A 21,137-nucleotide genomic window follows, 5' to 3' on the forward strand; every position below is an offset into this window, starting at 1 on the left:
CACACACACACACACACACACACACAGGGACTGGCTTCCAGTGTTAGAGGTTTGTTTTCAAAGTAGCATAAGTAGCAGGTTTACATTTTTGGGATGGAATCTGTTGTAGGCCTAAACCTAGTAACAGCAGCAATTTAAATAAAAAACAAAATGCTAACATGCATCAACAAGTTTATTTCTATTTCCTTGTTAATACCTGACAGGTATAACTTCCTCTTTCTCAGATAACTAAGATCTACCCATAAGACAGTTTGTAAGCTATTTCATTGATGACAAAGCACATGGGAGTGAACAGACATCTGGTTAGACACCCAACACTTTCCAGTACAGTCATGGTGTTGTCATTCTGAAACTTCAGGGAGGTTATTTTTGCTGTCCTTCATATTTCAAATTTCTTGAATAGGGAGGAAGATAACTTAAGAGTCACTAATCCCCTTTGTAAAGTTGGGTAAGTCACTTCCTTTTTCAGGAGCCCAGGTTTGTTTGTTTTTTACTTTGTAATTTGAGTATAAACATATAGATTCTTTTCTATTCTAGAATGTACATTTTAAACAAATATGTCCTTATTAATATTTTACTTTAAAAATTCCCTAGTGATGCCAAAATTATTAGGCATGTAACTTCTAAAGAATACACTAGGCCAAAAACAGCTGTGCAAAATCTGGACCATTTCAAAATGTACAAAATTGTTTCCCTAAGACGATTTTTCTCAAAGACACATTCACAATTTTATCTTTAACAACACCGGCACACTGCAAATCTTAATGATTTAAGTCTGTTCTTTCTAGATTCAAAAATTCTGAAGAGCAAGTTATATTTAAAAAACCCTAATCACAGTTAACTACTGCTCTAAGCTGCTTTAAATTCACAATAAAACATGCAGTTACAAGGTGAGCAAGTTATACAGCAGAGGACATGCAAGTGCTCATATTGCAAGTCAACTGCAACTTACTATTGGACACAGAATTCAAAACAAAAGGCTTTGGCAATAACTGGAGACAAAAACTGTGGGGAGGAAATCAGTATTTAAAAAAAGTGGCAAGAACTATATCATTTTAATTATGAAACATGTTTGCACTTTTAAAACAGTAACAACCCTCCTCCCCAAAATGCCATCAGCTGAGTAGACATCATTCCTTAGTCAACTTGCTTCTTAAACTCTTTCAGTGCTTTTAAAGGGGGTTAATTCTATTTGGAACGAACTTATCAGAATTTTAGTTGCTGTAGTTACTGATGGGATAGATCTTGTCATTTCAGGTGTCTTGAGGCAAAAAAAGAGGCTAAGAGTGCTAGGAAGTTTGTGATAAATATTAGGCACTGCTTAGCTATTTGCCAATACTGCAAGGAATGCCTATTTACAATAGATCTAGTCAAACTTGGTCTTAAATTAATAATAAATAAAAACAAAATCTTAAGGTTGTTCTTTTTTTAGTCATTCAATATTATTTTATATTATAGTTTCAGATGTACAGTATAGTGGTCAGACAATTATATAATTTACAAAGTGATCCCCTGATAATTCATGTACCCATCTGGCACCAGACATAATTATTACAATATTATCGACTATATTCTTAAGGGTGTTCTTAATTGAGGGAAGAGGTAACATTTATTCTTTAATATATATCTCAAATACTTTGTCAATGAATACGGACTGAAAAATGGCCCATGTCCAGAAAATCTAGACCTCACTCGCTAGCAGCTAAAATCAACAGTGAGTGCTACACACACACACTCTCCAAGCACTGAGTACAGAACAATAAACCAGTTGCTTGGGGATCAAAAAATTAAGAAACCAGGTCCTAACACTGAAGAATATTATTTTTTGAAACTAGAAAAGAACACAAGAATCTTAAATGCCTCTTCCAATGAACTGAAAAGACATGCTTCTAACTTTTAATTGTCAAAATTATCATCCTAGAGAAAATGGTACAGCTAAATACTACCGCAAGAGTAGCAAACATCATTTTAATCAGAATGTTCAACTCAGGAAACTTCCAAGACTGTGAGTCAGGGTGTATTATTAAAATTTGGGAGTATACTGTTCACTGAGGGAGAGAGAAAGAGGACTTCAAGGATGTCAGTTAGCACCTTCGAAAATGCCTTTTAATGAAGCCCTAAAAGAGACTGTTCACCTCCAAAGTGAGCAGTAAGTTACATCTTTGTCAGTGCCCATTTTCTCAATTCTTTTGTTAAGATATTTAATGGCTAAAAGAGCTAACTAAATTAGTGGCTAGGATGAGAGAAATTTCATTAGTTACACCAGCACTAATACAATATATTTAGGAACTTAACAAGATGGTACTTACAACTCCATAATCCCACTAGACAAAGGAACAATCAGTTGTAAAAAAATGGTGGATTTTCATTTCATACTTACATAAACAAATTCGTCAAAACTTATCTTCCCATCTTTATTTCTGTCACCATCCAGCATGAGTTTTTGAATAATTTCTCTCACTTTATATCCCGGTAATGGCATATTAGCTTCCTTGAAAAGCTCATGAAGTTCATAGTCACAAATAAATCCATTGCTGTTGAGATCTTTATAAAAAGGAAGAGCAAACAAAATAGGAAAAAAGTTTTAGAAGAAAGAAGTTAACCTATTATTTTTCTCCATTTAAGGCTCAGTTTATGAGCTTGCCTAAATACAGTTTTCTTTCTTAATGTTTAGTACCTAAGGTTGTTTGAAAGGGAAAAGCAAATTTTAACAAAAAGTGTAGGGTTTTACATCATGCATCCTGTATATTATTATTATTATTATTATTATTTTTGTTTTTAAAAAAATATATTTTATTGACTTCTTACAGAGAGGAAGGGAGAGAGATAGAGAGCTAGAAACGTCGATGAGAGAGAAACATCGACCAGCTGCCTCTTGCACACCCCCTACCGGGGATGTGCCCACAACCAACATACATGCCCTTGACCGGAATCGAACCTGGCACCTTTCAGTCCGCAGACCAACGCTCAAACCGGTTTCGGCTCATGCATCCTGTATATTAAAGAGTGTAAGTAGCTTTGCTTAAAACAGCAACCCAAATATTAGGAAAGCACAGTTGCTTAATAAAATCAGAATTAAATCCTGAAGTTAATAGAACTTTTTAAAAGAATACATTATACACCAATAAAATACTGAAATGGTATAAAATAATTTCTACTGTAGCTCTTTGGGTGTTTTCCGTCTTCTTCCATTAGTCTAATAGAATAGTTTTATGAGTTAATGCTGATTATATTACAAAGCACACCTAAAATTAAGTTACCATTTTCAGTGCCAATTTCTTAAATTAATGTAAATGAACATAAGTCCAACACAAAGTTCATAAAAATAATTGCAGCTCTGAGTGATGCAGGTATCTAACATGACTCTATAAGTAACCTTTTTTATGTGTGCTACTAGATTTCTAGCAGAGTATGTAGCTCAGTACTGAGGATACTGAAACTGTTAAATGAAAAGAAAAAAAACCCCACAAAAACTGATCAATGACCAAAATTTTATTTAAAAGGAGAGTGCTAATGTACTGAGGTTTGTGATCACTTGAGCATATTTTTTTTTTTTTAGTAAAGAAAGTTGGACTTTCACCAGCAATTTCAAATACCTACTGTTCAACAATGCTTTTTATTCCTTATGTCCCCAGTCATTTTCATGTATGTTGAATTATTATAATAAAAGGAAGCAATCTGAATAGAGAAATGACCCAAGATGATCATGGCACCTTTCAAGACAATGTTTTCTGAATAGTTAATCTAGTGATCCATTACTTAAAAACTCTGTACCAGATACTGTTCTTGGGATTGCAGATACTGCAACCAATGAAAAAAATTCTTGCTGTCAAAGAGCTCACATTCCAATGACAACTTATAAGCAAATATAACATGAGATATGACTATAAAATATAATGTTATGTAAGTGCTTCGAAGAAAAATAAAGCAAGGGGTTAGACTGGGTGCTAATTTACTCCCTCCTCCCAGGGGACATTCAGAAACTTCTAGAGACATTTTTGTTTGACATCTTGAGGAAGTTGTATTTGAATGATGACATAGGTGAGGCAAGGGAGAAAATCATGTGGGAATCTGAGGAAAAAGACTGCAGGTAGAGGAAACAGCAAATGTGAAGTCTGATATGGAAGAGTGTCTAGTGTATTTAGGGAACAGAAAAGATCCAGTATGACTTGAGCAGAGTAAGCAAAGAAGAAAGTGAGATATAAAATTAGGTAGCTGATCATATAAATCTTTTTAAAGGCCATGAAACATACTTTGGACTTTATCCTAAGTACTGGAGGCCCAGTGCATGAAATTCATGCACAGGGTCCCTTTGCCTTGCCTGCACTTTCTCCAAACTGACAACCCTCACACAATCCGGGACTGCTGGCTCCCAACCAATCACCTGCCTGCCTGCCTGATTGTCCCTAACCGCTTCTGCCTGCCAGCCTGATCACCCCCTGACCACTCCCCTGCCAGCCTGATCAATGCCTAACTGTTCCCCTGCTGGTCCAATTGCCCCTAACTGCCCTCCCCTGACAGCCTGTCACCTGTAACTGCCCTCCCCAGCAGGCCTGGTTGTCCCTAACTGCCCTTCCCTGCTGGCCATCTTGTGTCCACATGGGAGTGGCCATCTTTGATCACAGGGGGGCGGCTATCTTGTGTGTTGGAGTGGTGGTTAATTTGCATATTACTTCTTTATTATATAGGATTATCTAAGTGTAAGTCATATTGGCCATTTTTGGCCAATTAAAATATTAAATATCCTATATGAAACCATTTCCCCTGATAAAATTCTATGTGTGTGTGTGTATATATATATATATATATATATATATATATATATATATATATATATTGATTTCAGAGATGGAGAGGGAGAGAGAGAAAGAAACATCAATAATGAGAGAGAAGCATTGATTGGCTGCTTCTTGCATGCCTACTCTGGGGTTTGAGCCCACAACCCAAGACATGTGCCACAACCAGGAATCGAACCATGACTCCTGGTTCATAGTCAACACTCAACCACTGAACCATGCCAGCCAGGACTATGTTTAGTTTTTATGAAGTATACTCCAGAGTCAAACAAATGTTCATAAAAATAGATGTTAAAAATTTAAGTTTATCAGTTAAAATCTTTATGCTTATAAAACATCATTCCTGGGCAGGAGGCAGGGGGCAGGCTGGAGGGGGGGGTCAATGGGGGAAAAAAGGGACATATATAATATTTTCAACAATAAAGTTTTTTAAAAAACCCAAATAAACAAAAAAACCCCATCATTCCCAAGCCACTCAACACTTCTGAAAATCATTTATTTCCTTCAAGGTAATGCTAGGGCACATCTTCATTCTCTTTGATTTGAATTTATAAAGGTCATACATATAACACTTTATTAGTAAAGTGTTTATATATAGAAATCAATCCAGCAACATCTGCAGTCAATAAAAAGAACAAAGTAATCCACAGGGCACTGTGACAGGATTTTAGCAACTTTGCAGACCCCCTGTTTCTCCTGGTGTTCGCCTGTCTCTTGGCTTGCTAATAATCACTCCCAGCGCGGCCCTCAGCTGCTCTCTCTTTCTGCTTCCTGACAAGGCTCAGAACCTGCCCATCTAGTCTTCCGCCATTTTCTCTATATCATAGCAACTTTGGATGAATGAAATTCTTGGGTTTCAATACACCTTTCTCCTATGCATATTCTGATGTGTTTCCTCCCATTTAAAAAGTTAGAACTGAGCTCACTGCTATTGAGGCCCAGTGAAAGATACATTGGATAGCTGAAAGGACACAGCATAGGGAGTAATGTGATACAGGATCAAATTTCACCTTGGCTACTAATTTACACAATTTCTCTCTCCAGGTCTTAGTTTTCTCATCTGTAAAAGGAATGCATTGGATAAAATGAGTTCTCTCTAAGGTTCCTTTTAGATCTAACATACCCTTACTCTAAATTCAATATATACAGGGCTTCACAAATTACACTCACACCACGCCAAATACCCTATTTAATGAAATACAATCATAATACATATTAAAAACAAATATAGAGTAATAGTCTGACCATTGCTATACCTCATATAAATAAATTTCCTTCATTTTTCTGATACCTTTATTAAGGAAGTAGCTTATTCTGTGCAACTATCAAAACTTGGTCCACTTTAGCAATTTCTGATAGAAAATATTTTAAAATGTATTCTATTTTCCTCTGAATTTTGAAATGACATAATCAGAGTCCACTTTAATCTCCAGTTTATACCTAGTATATAACAGGTACTTAATTGTTCTTGTATTCTCAGAGATATGATAAAAGTAGAAGGTAGAGATGCTTTAAAATAAATATTGGAGAACTATAATGAATTCAAAGTTACCTGAGAGTCTAGTCTATCTGGCAGTTTATTCGCAATAGAGTTGTAGGCAAAGGGGAGAACTATCATTTGCGTGAGCCCCCTCTGAAATAACCTCTCATGAGCATTAATTAGAAGATCACTGATGTGATTAAAAGATGCCAGGAAGTAGCCACCCTAAAATATAACTAACATAAAATAACCACATGTGGAAACTCCATTTCAAAGTAAGAGTAGTAATAACAGATGCTTTAGTAACTGACAGGAACTTTTTAAATGGGGAGGATTGGAGGAACAAGAATTGTCATTTCAGGACAATCCTATTAGGTTGCAAATCCCTTGATATTCTTCTTAATCTTTTTTTACCTCCCACCCAGATATGTAGCACAGTACCTTCCCTATAATAAGCAATGGGGAAAAAATTATTTCTGTAGAATCATTGATTCCTTAGTAATTAACCAGGAAAAGAATGTTCTAATCTAATGAGCATTTTAAAATAAAAATTAAACAACAATGACAAAAAACAAAGAAAGAGCACTACAAGACTGAATGGCAATTCTATCAGGAAACCATAACGACAGAAATATCCCTTAAGTAACATTCAATCTCATTTACTTTGTTCTAATCCTGTCCCCACCCAGAAGCCTTTAGATCTGTAATTTGGTTTTCTAAGTGAACACACCCACTGAGGAGTACCCAAGTAGACAACCAGTGATGGTTGTCAGGTTCAGGACCTCTCTCATTCTAAATGTAGAAACCTGCTTTACTGTATTAAGAAAGACAATGTACACTTGTTTAGGATGAGTGAACCTCCAGAGCAAATTGAGTACCTACTCTGTGGCAGGCACTGGGCTACATACCAGATACAGAAACTAATCAGACAGAACATCCTGGATTGTACTTGGAAACCGTGGCTTTAAAATCCTTATAAAACCTTTGATTCACTTGGAATATCTACCCTATATCTTTGCTGAGCTGGGAAAAGAATCATTGAACATGTGCCATTTAGTTTTACATATTTTAAACGTTTCACCTATTTTATCAGTATATCTAGCTTTTACTATTTCCTGTGATCAAATGCATTTCTTTCTGTTTATATTTTATTCTTTTTAAGATTGAATTTATTTCTGTGACATTGCTTAATAAAATCATATAGGTTTCAAGTGTACATTTCTATGATCTATATATTGCACCGTGTGCCTAGAATTCTTAAATCACATCTTTTGAAGAAAACAACTTCAATTTCACTAAGAAGGCAGAGGAAGCCTAAAAAGGCAGCTTGCAATTAATTTTACAACATATCACAGCTGCTAAAGTACTTGAAAGACAAAATTGGGTGCAATTATTTTAAAAGAGTTTTATGCTAATTTATGCTAATCCCAAGCCAACACGCGCGCGCACACACACACACACACACACACACACACACCCTTAAACAATATCAGAGATGTAACATGCTGTACTTTGAAAGGGCAGGAAATGAGATAGAGCAATGGCATTTTAGAAAGCTCCCATCATCAGTGACATTATTAAACAGGAGCTTAGAGCTAAGTTTGATGGTGAACTTTTCCTTTTCTGGGTTTGACATAAACTAAGATTTAATAACACAAACCTAGACTGAAAACAGTTTTAAAACTAAACTAAAATCACAACCTCCTGGCATAATGGCATCCTTGATGTTCTCATTAAAGTTGCTAGTACTCTGGCCCTGACCGGTTTGGCTCAATGGATAGAGCACCAGCCTGTGGACTGAAGAGTCCCAGGTTTGATTCCAGTCAAGGGCATGTACCTTGGTTGCGGGCACATTCCCAGTAGGGGCTGTGCAGGAGGCAGCTGATCAATGTTTCTCTATCATAGATGTTTCTAACTCTCTATCCCTCTCTCTTCCTCTCTGTTAAAAATCAATGAAATATATTTATAAAAAAATTAAGTAAAATATATTTTAAAGGTGCCAGTACTCTGGAACCCTTTTCTGACACATTTGCCACTTCTTCACTAACTATACATTGGCATGGGGTCGGACAGGTTCTGCATTTTGAAGACTTCTGTTCCAGCAACATATAGTCAACCAGCAGACAAAGTAGATACTATCATATGACCTATATTGCCTACAGCATTCTCAATGTTTCTGTAGTTGGTCCAGAAAATTTGGACAGTATGGGTACACGTTAATGGGAGGCAGGAAAGAAGAAACTCCACCTATCCACTGACCAAAGCTCCCACAGAGAGTAGAGCTAAATTTCAATAAATTGACCAAGTGTTCTGATTTTTAAAGAAAAAAATCACTAAACTTACAAAATAATCCCTAGGAGGCTCCCATGCGGCACCAGAAAGGCTCATCTTTCAGGCAGGCTACTGAATTATCAGGAAGGAACCAACTGTCTATAACAACAGATTCTCTCTGTGTGCCTCCTCTCTCTCTCTTGTGACACAAGTAGGTTCACATCTGCATTTTGTATGAAAAGAAACCTCATTATGCTCTTCTACCAAGTATTATTTTCAATGCCAGCTAACTCTTCCAACACCCTCCCCCAAGTAGCCTTAAAGTAAATAAACTTATTATGAAGCCATGTTCCTGCAGAAGTTTGAATCACACAAGAATGCATATCCTTAAAAGGAAATGTTTTCCCTCCCCTTGCATCCTGTTATTTAAGCTATTTTAAGTACTTGTCTGGAGAAAGCTGAGCCAGAATTCAAGTGGTTTTGATTTTAGCTGCTGTTTTACACTGCCCATGTTCAGGTGCTATGTGGAGCAATTTATCACTTCAGACGCATCTTTTGGGGTGCTACGTGGTCTTATAAACCTGACAGTAAGGAAGACTGGGATTTCCTTTGACCCCAGGTTATGAGTGTGTGTGTGTGTGTGTGTGTGTGTGTGTGTGTGTGTGTTGCTTTAACCATCCTTGACTCTGTCTAAATCTAGCATCTTTCTTTGTAAAGAGGATGCATATGTGGGGCCTCATCTGCAACACAGATGCAACCTCTTTACTAACCCACTCTGGACAGTATTCATTAGGACGTAAAGAAGAAAACCAATCAAGTGCAGATGCACTTCCTTTCAGAAAAGCTGGGTTTAAAAGTTCCATTTAGTTTAACCAATATATTCCACAAAATTTTTGCACTGAAAAAAGAGAAAAGAAATCTAACAATAATGGATTTACTCACATACACACGTGACCTTGAATGTCCATGAAAGCACACAATATATTAATTTAAAAATACTCAGCTAAAAGACTTGTGCAGAAAAATTTAGATTATATTCCACTTTAAAATCTAAGCAGTAAAGTCAAGCTTTCATTGGCATTAAAACTTTAGAAAAGGCAGCTGCTAAACATCTCCAGATGCTTAGTTGAACATGAGTTTTGCCTCTCCCAGCTTACACCTTTTGAGGTAGCTTGGTTTAGCAAATATATGAGGCAGTTTAATGTGTCCCAGCTAAAGGTAGAACGAAGGTTGCTACCTAAGAGTTCATACTACCTAATAGTGGATGCCCTAAGGTGGGGGTCAAGTACAGCTGAAGGCTGAACAAGGTTAGAGAGCTGAGACCAGGCAATCAAAAGTGTTGCATAGCAATTATTTTCCAACTAAGAATTTCCAGCAGGACCATCATTTTCCACTTGCTGCCATTCTCCAACCTTAAAAATACATACACAGCTATACATGCTCTCATGAGCACATTTTCACACACATGTGCTCCTGCTCCCCCCCCTCATGATCACACATTTTTTTTTTAGCATTTGCAAAATTTTTGTCTTTGCTGACTTTAAAAAAATATATATTTTATTGCTTTTTTACAGAGAGGAAGGGAGAGAGATAGAGAGCCAGAAACGTCTATGAGAGAGGAACATCGACCAGCCGCCTCCTGCACAACCCCTACCGGGGATGTGCCTACAGCCAACGTACATGCCCTTGACCGGAATCGAACCCAGGACCTTTCAGTCCCGCAGACCGACGCTCTACCACTGAGCTAAACCGGTTTCGGCTTTGCTGACTTTTTTTTTTTTTTTTTTTTAACACACTTTAATTCCATCTTCCATACCATCAAAACATGGTTTTTCAAACTATTCCAAGGCCTCCATTTCTAATATTGCATCTGTAATAAACCAGATGGCACAGTGCAAGAATACTGGTCAGTTTGTTTATTTTTTTGGTTAGGCTATAGTTTTATTTTTAAGTCATAATTAAACAAATATGCACTGATGTAGTTTTATTGAATACTAAAAGTAAATCAAACTAAACAACTATGTTTTTTGTGGCATCACCCTGATGTGGTTTTTATATACTAAAGAATATCAAGTAATTTGAAACAACCCAACTTCCTGAGATGAGAAAATCTGCTATAGCTACAATCACCATAACCAACATTTTTGGGCTTAGTTTGGTGGGCAACCTCAAAGGAATATACCCATCCCATTCCTAGTCATTTAAGAAACCCCATTATTCGTTTATTTCAAAACTGCTGAATTCATGTTTTTTTTTTTTTTTTTTTTTTTTTTTTTTTTTTTTTTTTTAAAGCACAGTAGTTACTGGTTGCTTAGGAGAGAAAAAGTCAGATGTAAGTGTTTGCAGTATTAAAGGCCAATCCGAAAAGATTTACATTCCATAAATTGATCTTTATTACAAGTAATCATCCAAATGATCTAGCGAGATCAGAATGTAAAAGACATTCTAGTTGGTAAATATTAACTTCTTAAGTGTGCTGCAAATTTAAATTATTCTTCTTTAGGAAGAACTTATGCAGCATTGCAACATTTCAATTCAAACAGAAACATTATGAAGTAGGAACAAAGTGAGAGCCAAGGCTTCTGTCATCCCAGTGGGAAATACTGTAAACGAATGTTGAGAAAATTAAAATAATGAAATGAAAATATACTGCTCGGAGCTTAACACTAAGCAGGTGCAGAAAGTGAGTGAAAGGAGAACTTTAAACCCTAATATTCTATTTATTGCTAGTAAAGAATTTCAAAGCACTATTAGTTGATTGAACGAAACATATGACTAGTGGTAATAATTACAGAGATTTTCCCCACACACTACAATTTTGCTGAATTTCTAAAGAGGAAAATCAAAGCTATTTTTGTTAATAGATGGGAAAAATCGTATAATGATTTCCATATTTTGTCACAAGTGAACTGAGATCAAGTAGTCCTCACTACTCCCAAAATAATAATTGTCCTAGACAGAAATATAAGTTATGGAGCTTGTTTTTCACATCAGGTTTCCCTGGCCAGAATGGCTCAGCTGGTTGAGCACTGTCCTGGGCTCCAAGCAAACCAGGTCGGAGCACACACCCAGGTGCTTGCAGGTGGCGACCAAAGGATGTTTCTCTCTCACACTGTTATTTCTCTCTCTCCCTCTCCCTTCCTCTAAAGGGGAGAAAATAGGGGACATCTGTAATACTCTTAACAATAAAATAAATGAAAAAATAAAGTGCTTAAAAGTATATATATATATATATATATATATATATATATATATATATATATATATATATATAAAGAGAACTCGAAGTGTGAGATGAAATAGAGCAAACATCCTCTCAACTATGCAACAGAACTCAGAAAAAATAATAGAAATCCTCAGTTCCAAAGCCCACAGAGGCTGAAAACAGAGGGCGAAGCAGCTGCTGAAGGTCTGGCCTCGAAGTATCTGCCCATCTGAGATGGAGTTGTTAATGACCTTGAGATTGTGGTACTGAGACATGCACCATACCTGCCTTAAGTGTGATTTATGAAAACATTTGCTTTCTAGAAGGCAAGATGACAGGAAAACTTGTCAAACTTGACCTGGGATCTTGATTAAAAATCAAACAACAACAGCCCTAACTGGTTTGGCTCAGTGGATGGAGGGTCGGCATGCAGACTGGAGGGTCCCGGGTTCAATTCTGGTCAAGGGCATGTACCTTGGTTGCGGGCACATCCCTAATGGCAGGTGTGCAGGAGGCAGCTGATCAGTGTTTCTTTCTCATCGATGTTTCTAACTCTCTCTCTCTCTCTCTCTTCCTCTCGGAAAAAAAAAAAAAAATCAATAAAATACATTAAAAAAAAGTCAAACAACAAAAAAAAAACTCCTAGAAAATTTAACCAGTTCTGTTCACAGAGATTGGGATTTGAATTCACACTATCTGCCCAGGGCAGCAAATTCCAAAAAAGAAATTAGTAAAAATGATCCTAGTCCACACCAACCCAGGATGCAAAGAAAATCGCATCTGGGCCCTGGCTGGGCAGCTCAGTTGCCAAAGTTGTGAGTTTGATTCCTGGTCAGGACACATATAAGAATCAAACAATGAATGCATAAATAACTGGAGCAACAACAACAACAAAAAAGAATAAAAACATATTTAAAAAAATCAAGTTTCCCTGAATGAAGAATAAAATAGAAGGATTTCCATAAAACTTTGACAATTGCCGAGAGCTCTGTAACTAACAACTAAAAACTACAAAGATTTTAAAAGAAAATTAAAAGATTCAGCTGGGTCTTTAAACACTTTTCTCAAAGACTACACATAAGCCTTTATTACGCTGAAAAAATATGTAAATTTTATGTGCTATAATGTAGTGGCCAAAACCTTTAGTAATAAACTCCACCATGATGAAAATCTTCATAATAAAGGGCCCCTTTGGGTTTATAGTTAGTTAATAATGACAAAGTCCCAGTACATGAAAAGACTATATACAATTCCTTGGGATTCAGTCAATTAAATATTTACTGAGAACCTAACACCGGTGTAACAATGAGCTAGATACTGAGGGGTGGAATACAAAATAATAAAATGCAAAACAGGAAGAAATTTTGGACTCCAGAATTCCTAAATACAGCATATAAGAGTCTGCATACATTAGGAATATGTATATGCCTGGTAGGGACTCCAATAAGCCATAGGTCCAGTCTCTTGCCTTTGGGAAGCTGTTTGCCAATTCTAAATCCTCCAAAATGTATCATTAAGACAGCAGTTTCAACAATGAGCCTTTTCTGTAGTCCAAACACTAATTGATCCCTCACTTAGTACAATTAACCCTGTTTTTTCCATGGAGGTAATTGGTCAACGCTTTTTATATCATTAAACTTTTAAGGAACAATTAAGCTCTTTTACTGATGAAAAGTGTTCCAGTTATATCAGGTAAACATATTTGATTTATCTTTAAGTTTTAAAAATATTGTTCACAGAAATATTTCTGTACATGAGAACAAGGCCTGTATTCAACAGAAAACATTTATTTGAGGCAGCAAGGCCTTGAAGAATAAAAAATTGCAATAATAAGTCATGGTCTCTATCCCAAAATTCTATTCATAAAGAAACAAATTAGGCTGTCCCCAACACTGAAAGATGAATTTGAATAAGATAAAATTCAAAGGAAATATAATCCTAAAATAATTATAAGGTGATTTCTATAGAATAATGAGATTTAAAAAATATTGCAGCCAATAATTACCTGTTGGTTTTTCATAACCAGTCTAATATCAGATTGGGTAGTAATCTTACACTAAATGGTATCTATGGCTGATTTTGTTTTCACACACACACACATCATGTTAGATTTTGGACAATTTAATATTTTCTAGTTATTATTCCAATGGGATTATGAATAGACACTCTGGCTGGTGCTCATTATTCTTACCAAGGCAAGCCATCCTATATAATAAAATACTAATATGCAAATTGTCTCTCCTTGGGAGTTCGACAGACCAGGAATTTGACTACTTGCTATGACGTGCACCAACCACCAGGAGGGCAGCATGGAACAAAGGAAGGCCCCGGCTCACAGCCAGAAGGCCTGGATAGACCCCAATTGCCGGTCAGGTCTAGGGATCCTATCCGTGCATGAATTTTGTGCACTGGTCCTCTAGTTCTAATAAATGCCTTCATAGAAAATGATCAAAAATATACTTTTCACTAATGGGATTTTCAGGATAGGTCGAAGACTAGATTTTGATTTAAATAACAAATCACTATAAACTAACTTTATAGCCTTTAATAAAGGAGATACCAAATAGTAATAGTTTACTTCTCTAAGCACATGTTGACTCATCAATAACTCTTACCTTTTTTTCTCATTATCTCTACTGACTTGACCTGAGCACTGAAATTTGGATGTAAATACTATAAACTGCTTCCATAGCTGCAAAATTCTAAGACTTGCTATATAATGTTAAAGTATGATAAACCAAATGGCATGCTATTCCTTCCCATCCTATACTGATGCTATAATTTAATGTGATGGTAGAACAGTCTGCATTATGCAAAGGCACTGAAGATACATAAAGAAAGCAAGAAAGCCAAGCTAATTAGGGAAAAAGGAAGCAGCATCTGATAATTCTATAACATTTTCTGGGGTCACACATCCCTTTGAGAATATGGTGAAATTTATAAATCGTCTCCTCAGAAAAATGATTCACCAATATGATAATACCACAGAATCTGTTTAAAAATTTCAGGAGCCACCACAGCCCTAATTAAGGACTGGGACCCTGAACCAAAAACCTTTGGCCATCCTAGCTAATAAAAGAGTAATATGCAAATTGACTGTACCTCTGCTATATCCACAAGCCATGCCCACCAGCCAATCATGAGCGAATATGCAAATAAACCCAACCAAGAGGGCTGCAGCCACGGAGAGCAAGAGGAAGGCTTGCATTGCCCCAGGAGATGGAGGAAGCCAAGCTTTCCACCTGACCTGGACAGCCCAGGCCTCCACTCCAGGCTACAAAGTTTCAATTATAGAAGATAAATAAATCCCAGATACCAGGGCCTCCATTTGGGTCACTGGGGGGAATGGCTGGCCTGCTAACCACCACAGGCCCCTCACCCAGATGATCCCATGCTCCAAGGGAACCCCCACCCTTATCCGGGACACCCTTCAGGGAAAACCAGCTGGCTCCCACCCATGCACTAGGCCTCTATCCTATCTAATCAAAGAATATGCAAATTGACTGTCACTCCAACACACAATAGCTGCCTCCATGTGGTCAAAGATGACTGCCTCCATGTGGACACAAGATGGCCACCACAAGATGGCCAGTGGGGGAGGGCAGTTGGGAGGGACCAGGCCTGCAGGGGAGGGTAGTTAGAGGCAAACATACTGGCTGGGAACAGTTAGGCATCAATCAGGCTGGCAGGGGAGTGGTTAGGGCATGATTAGGCTGGAAGGCAGAAGCGGTTAGGGGCAATCAGGAAGTTAGGCAGGTGAGCCGTTGGGAGCCAGCAGTCCTAGATTGTGAGATGGATGTCCCAGGTTGGAAAAGGTGCAGGCTGGGCTGAGGGACCCCCCCCCCCATCCCCTGTGCACAAATTTCATGCACTGGGCCTCTAGTATTATAATAGATATAATTAGAAATAACAAAATTTAAGTGTGGCTTTTAAAACTTTATCCCATTGATTTTAACTATCTTGCCCTATGGTTCATACTAGTAATTAACCACTCATATAATTTTTTAGAGACATAACTTTAATTAAGGCCAATAAAGACTGCTTTACTATAGTTGTACTATAAAAAATACTTACCAACTTTTGCAAAGGCTTCTTTGAGTTCGTCAAGCTCATCTTTGGAAATCTGAGTGGTAGCCATCTCATCTACTTAAAGAAATCCTAAAGAGAAACACAAAAAGTTTCAGACTTTAAAAACTTTGTGATAAATATATTATAAGTACTCTTGTGAAATTCTCATCTTTGGAATAATTTAAACAGAAAACCAATACCATCTGAATAGATTTCCACATTAGTAGCTATAGCTAAGCTGAAGAAAACAAATGAGAAGTCGTCATTTATCAAAAGTTACTAAAAAAATATTTCCAAATCTCATTTTCAAGGAAAATAAAATCTTACATTACATTCAGAGTATAAGGAAGAGCGTAGGTGCCTGGCAATGGCAGGAAAGTGATACATAATAAAAATTCTTAGTTATATGTGCCAAAACTAAAAGTCAAAATTACATGATCAAAGATTCATGGAAAATATAACTTTTCCAATAATCCATTTATTTTTAAATTTATCTTACTGTTTATTTCCATTTTCCAGCTTTATTGATATATAATTGGCATATAGTGAAATTTAAGGTATAGAACTTGGTAATTTGATATATGTATACATTGTGCAATGATTAGCACAGTAGGATTAGTTATCATGTCCTTCACCTTATATTACCATTTTTACATCAAGCTACTTTAACACTGATGTTTAAATAGCACAAAATTACATTTGGTCTTGATATAGAAATACACAAGTATGTGCTAATAAACATATCTTTATGCACATATCATTTGAGTTTATACCCTTTCCGATTTGGCTTTATTTTGCATATTTCACCAGTAGAGCAGGGGTTGGCAAACACTGGACTTTGGGCAAAATCTGGGCTGAGTATAGATAAACAAATATTTGCAGTCAATTTTTATGATAAGGCCCATTAACTTTGAACCCCAGTTAAGTTAAATGTTATCTCTCACAAATTCCATTCTTTTAATCAGTAGACCTGAATTACTTTTTTGAAAAAAAAATTAAAAATATATTTTATTCATTTTAGAGAGGACAGTAGAGGGGGTGAGAGATAGAAACATCAATGATGAGAAAGAATCATTGATTGGCTGCCTCCTACTGGGGGATGGAGCCAGAAACCCAGGTATGTGCCCTTGGCCAGAATGGAACCTGGAACCCTTCAGTCCACAGGCTAACATTCTATCCATTGAGCTAAACCAGCTAGGGCCTGAATTACTTTAAAAAATGTACTCAATTATTATTATTATTATTATTATTATTATTATTTTAAAATATATATTTTATTGATTTTGTACAGAGAGGAAGGGAGAGAGATAGAGAGTTAGAAACATCGATGAGAGAGTCATTGATCAGCTGCCTCTTGCACACCTCCTACTGGGGATATGCCCGCAACCAACTTCAGTCCCCAAGCCAACACTCTATCCATTGAGCCAAACCGGTTTCAGCTGTACTCAATTATTATTATATTTTAGATTTCACCAGTAAAATTTTGTGTAAACAATGTTATATCCTTGATATCAAATAATATAATATTCTTGATTTTGCCTCTTGGCTCACAATATGTATGATCTGAACTTTTGCAGAAAAATCACAATACATAAAGGAGGTGTGTATCACAAGGTTAATCCCCAAATACAAACATATTAATAATTTTTAGAGACAAGGCAATGAAACAATTGTGTGTTGCTTTTTTGCCTGTTTTTCCCCCTCTTTAATCTTTTTAAGAACTTTACTTTTCAGAATAGCTTTAAGTTCACCGCAAAATTGAACAGTAACTAGAGTTTGATTCTTATGTAGCCCTTTGCCATCACAAACAAGTCTCTCCCATTATCAACAACCTGTACCAGACTGGTACATTTGTTACAATCTACATTAACACATCATAATCACCCAAAGTCCATAGTTTACATTAGGCTCACTCTTGATGTTGTACAGTCTATGGGTTTTGACAAATACAACCTAATGATATACAGTATATCCACCAGTAAAATATCAAGTTTCATTGCCCTTTTCAAAAAAGTTATTCTATGTGTTAAACTTTACAAACTCTATAGTACAAAATACAAATTTGAGAACTTATATTTAACCATGTTAGTCATTTTTATTGAAAGTTTAAAAATTGAAACACAAAGTAGAGAAACCAAAATGGTGGCATAGATAAACTAAACTGCTGCCTTGCACAACAATTTCAAAACTACAACTAAAAGACAAAATGGACATCATCCAGAACCACAGGAAGGGTGGCTGAGTGGAAATTCTATATTAGAAGGAAAGAGAAAAGCACACTGAGACTCAGAGGAGCTGTAGGAGGCAGAGGTACTGAAATGTGTATGTGGAAAGGCAACTGAATGCATGGCTGGCTTTCTCAAGAGGAAGGGAGACAAAAGCTCTCAACTGCGCTGAACTCCAGTTCCAGGTGAGACTCTGGGGACCCAGACTCATTCAGGGAGAAACTGGACTGTCTGGCAGCAAGTGAAACTCGAGGGTGGCTTTCTCTCAGAGGTGCTTGCAGCGATTACCAAAGGACACTGAGACACAGGAGCCTATTAGGGCAGGGCTGATGGGAAACCAATGCTGTCTGCTCCACCCTGAGACTCTGCTCCATCCAAGCTCAGCACAGAGGCTTTTGCAAGTCTTGTCTCATAAGGGTGTCCCCAGCACAGAAGTTGTCTAGCGTAGACACAGCTGATCCTCACAGCCAATTGGCCTGGAGGTCAACTCCTCCCAGTGATACCAACAACAATCAACGTTTAACTACAACAAGTCTGTGCACACAGCACACAAAGAGGTGCATCAAGAGTGTCCACCTCAGGTAACTGGGGAGGCTGAGCCACTGGGCCCTATAAGACACCTAGCACACAAAGCCACTCTATCATCATAGGGAAGCAGCCAAAATGTGGAGACAAAGAAACAGATCACAAATGAAAGAAATGGAGGAAAGCAAACAACTGGATATAGAGTTCACAACCATGGTTATAAGGTTTTTCAAGAATTTTCTAGAAAAAGCCAATAGATTTAGCAAGACCCTCGAGGATATGAGAAAGGACCAACTAGAAATTAAGCATACACTGACTGAAATAAAAAATAATATACAGAAATGTAACAGCAGACTAGAGGATCGCAAGAATCAAGTCAAAGATTTGAAATGCAAAGAAGCAAAAAACACCCAAGAGGAAAAGCAAAAAGCAAAAAGAATCCAAAAATATGAAGATAGTGTAAGGAGACTCTGGAATAACTTCAAGCATACCAACATCAGAATTATGGGGGTGCCAGAAGAAGAGAGAGAACAAGATACTGAAAACCTATTTGAAGAAATAATGACAGAAAACTTCCCCACCTGATGAAAGAAATAGACTTACAAGTCCAGGAAGTGCACAGAACCCCAAACTAAAGGAATCAAAAGAGGACCACACCAAGACACATCATAATTAAGATGCCAAGGGCAAAAGACAAAGAGAATATTAAAAGCAGCAAGAGCAAAACAGTTAGTTACCTACAAGGGAGAACCCATAATACTGCCAGCTGATTTCTCAACAGAAACTATGCAGGCCAGAAGGGAGTGGCAATAAATATTCAAAGTGATGAATACCAAGAACCTATAACCAAGATTACTCTACCCAGCATAGTTATCATTCAGAATTGAAGGTCAGATAAAGAGCTTCACAGATAAGAAAAAGCTAAAGGAGTTTGTCACTGCCAAACCAGTATTATATGAAATGCTGAAAGGTATTCTTTAAGAAGAGGAAGAAGAAGAAAAAAGTAAAGATAAAAATTATGAATAACAAATGCATATCTATCAAAAGTGAATCTAAAAATCAAGTGAAAAAAAATCTGAGGAACAGAATAAACTGGTGAATATAATAGAATCAGGGGCATAGAAAGGGAGTGGACTGACAATTCTCAGGGGGAAAAGGGTGTGGGGGGTGTGGAAAGAGACTGGACAAAAATCGTACACCTATGGATGAGGACAGTGGGGCGTAAAGGTAGAGGGTGGGGTGGGAACAGGGTGGAGGGGAGCTATGGGGGAAAAACGAACAGTCGTAATAATCTGAACAATAAAGATTTATTAAATTAAAAAAATAAAAATAAACACAAAGTGTGAGCATCATCCAAGCCACAGAATATCAAAAGGCATGAATAATAAGAGGGACTACTGCTTCCTTCCCCACTGCAGTGGGAGCTCTGCTGCCCTCCCTGCCGATAAGACTCGCTGAGCTATTCGATCACAGAGTTGTCATTGACTTCAGGTAGCACCCAATCCAGAATAAACCCTGCTGCCTTTGGTTCTCCCCAAATCACCCAACCAAACTCAAGTCCTATAAGTCATTTCTAACACTCTCTTATGGAAGCATGCTTTGGGCCCTGTGATTCTCCTTCACTGGCTGAGCAATAAACATACTTGTTAAAAAAAAAAGTTTAAAATCTACTCACAATTCATCTTTTTTACATTAAACCTGATACTCAGTAGAGAGAAGCTCTCAAGAGAGAGCTGGGCCGGATCTGTCTTTTTCACAGCCACAATTGTCATTTCTGGAATTCATCACAGTCTCAGGCACATGGTAAGGCACCAATAAAATAATACAGTAATAAATTCACCCATTAAACAACTATGTACCAAGAACTACATTAGATAACTTCATATTCATTCCCTGAACCCTCACAATAGCATTATGAGGTGAATATATTTACTCCCTTTTCCCCTTATTACATAACTTGGGCTCGGAGGGACCACAGAACTGGAATTCAAAGACAGTTTCTCAAGTTCCTGGGAAATTTTAAAATGACCATATTATACAGTTTCCACCATAATGCAATACACCCTTATAGTGACTGATTAAAATAATTAAATAAAAACAGAATTTTAAAGAACTTAAAACAGAACTTGCCTGTTCACAAACTTTCCTTACCTGTGATGTTAAGATGTCACAACTTCTCAGTAGATAAGTTGGATAAAAACACTTTTCTGAGTGGTCTCAGGATCTACAAGATAAAGATCTTCACTTAGCTATGAAGTCAGGTATTTTACAGATTAAGCATTAAAAGTATCTTTTCATAAATTAAGCTGCAACCCAATGATAGCACTTTTATTTTTTTATTTTTTAATGATAGCACTTTTAAAAAGTATTATATACTTTATTAATATGAGGTTCAACACGTGTGATTACAAAAATACTATGAAGGATTTATTCCAATTTTCTTTATGCATATTTAAGCAATCATGCTTTCAATTCAGAATTATTACCCATCTCCATGGATTATAACAGAGAACAAGGGCACAGAAAGTCTGAAAGTGAGATTGCCTCTGAAAATCCAAAACATATGT

General features: G+C 36.8%; 1 protein-coding gene across 4 annotated transcripts in view; it reads right to left on the reverse strand.

Annotated features, from left to right (window-relative positions):
• Positions 1-21,137, reverse strand: part of PLS3 (plastin 3) — a 91,747-nt gene that overhangs the window by 24,916 nt on the left and 45,694 nt on the right. For 3 of the 4 annotated variants that reach the window (XM_084870287.1, XM_084870288.1, XM_084870289.1), the window contains exons 2-4: positions 20,722-20,794; positions 15,827-15,910; positions 2,381-2,544 (exon numbers count right to left, since the gene is read on the reverse strand). In XM_084870287.1, coding sequence (XP_084726413.1) covers positions 2,381-2,544; positions 15,827-15,890 — 228 coding nt within the window. In that variant the 5' untranslated portion in view covers positions 15,891-15,910; positions 20,722-20,794. The remainder of the gene's footprint in view (positions 1-2,380; positions 2,545-15,826; positions 15,911-20,721; positions 20,795-21,137) is intronic. The other variant, XM_084870290.1, reaches the window with a different exon arrangement.

The sequence above is a fragment of the Pipistrellus hanaki genome (genome assembly GCF_964339955.1).
Source record: "Pipistrellus hanaki genome assembly, chromosome: X".
NCBI lineage: Eukaryota > Metazoa > Chordata > Mammalia > Chiroptera > Vespertilionidae > Pipistrellus > Pipistrellus hanaki.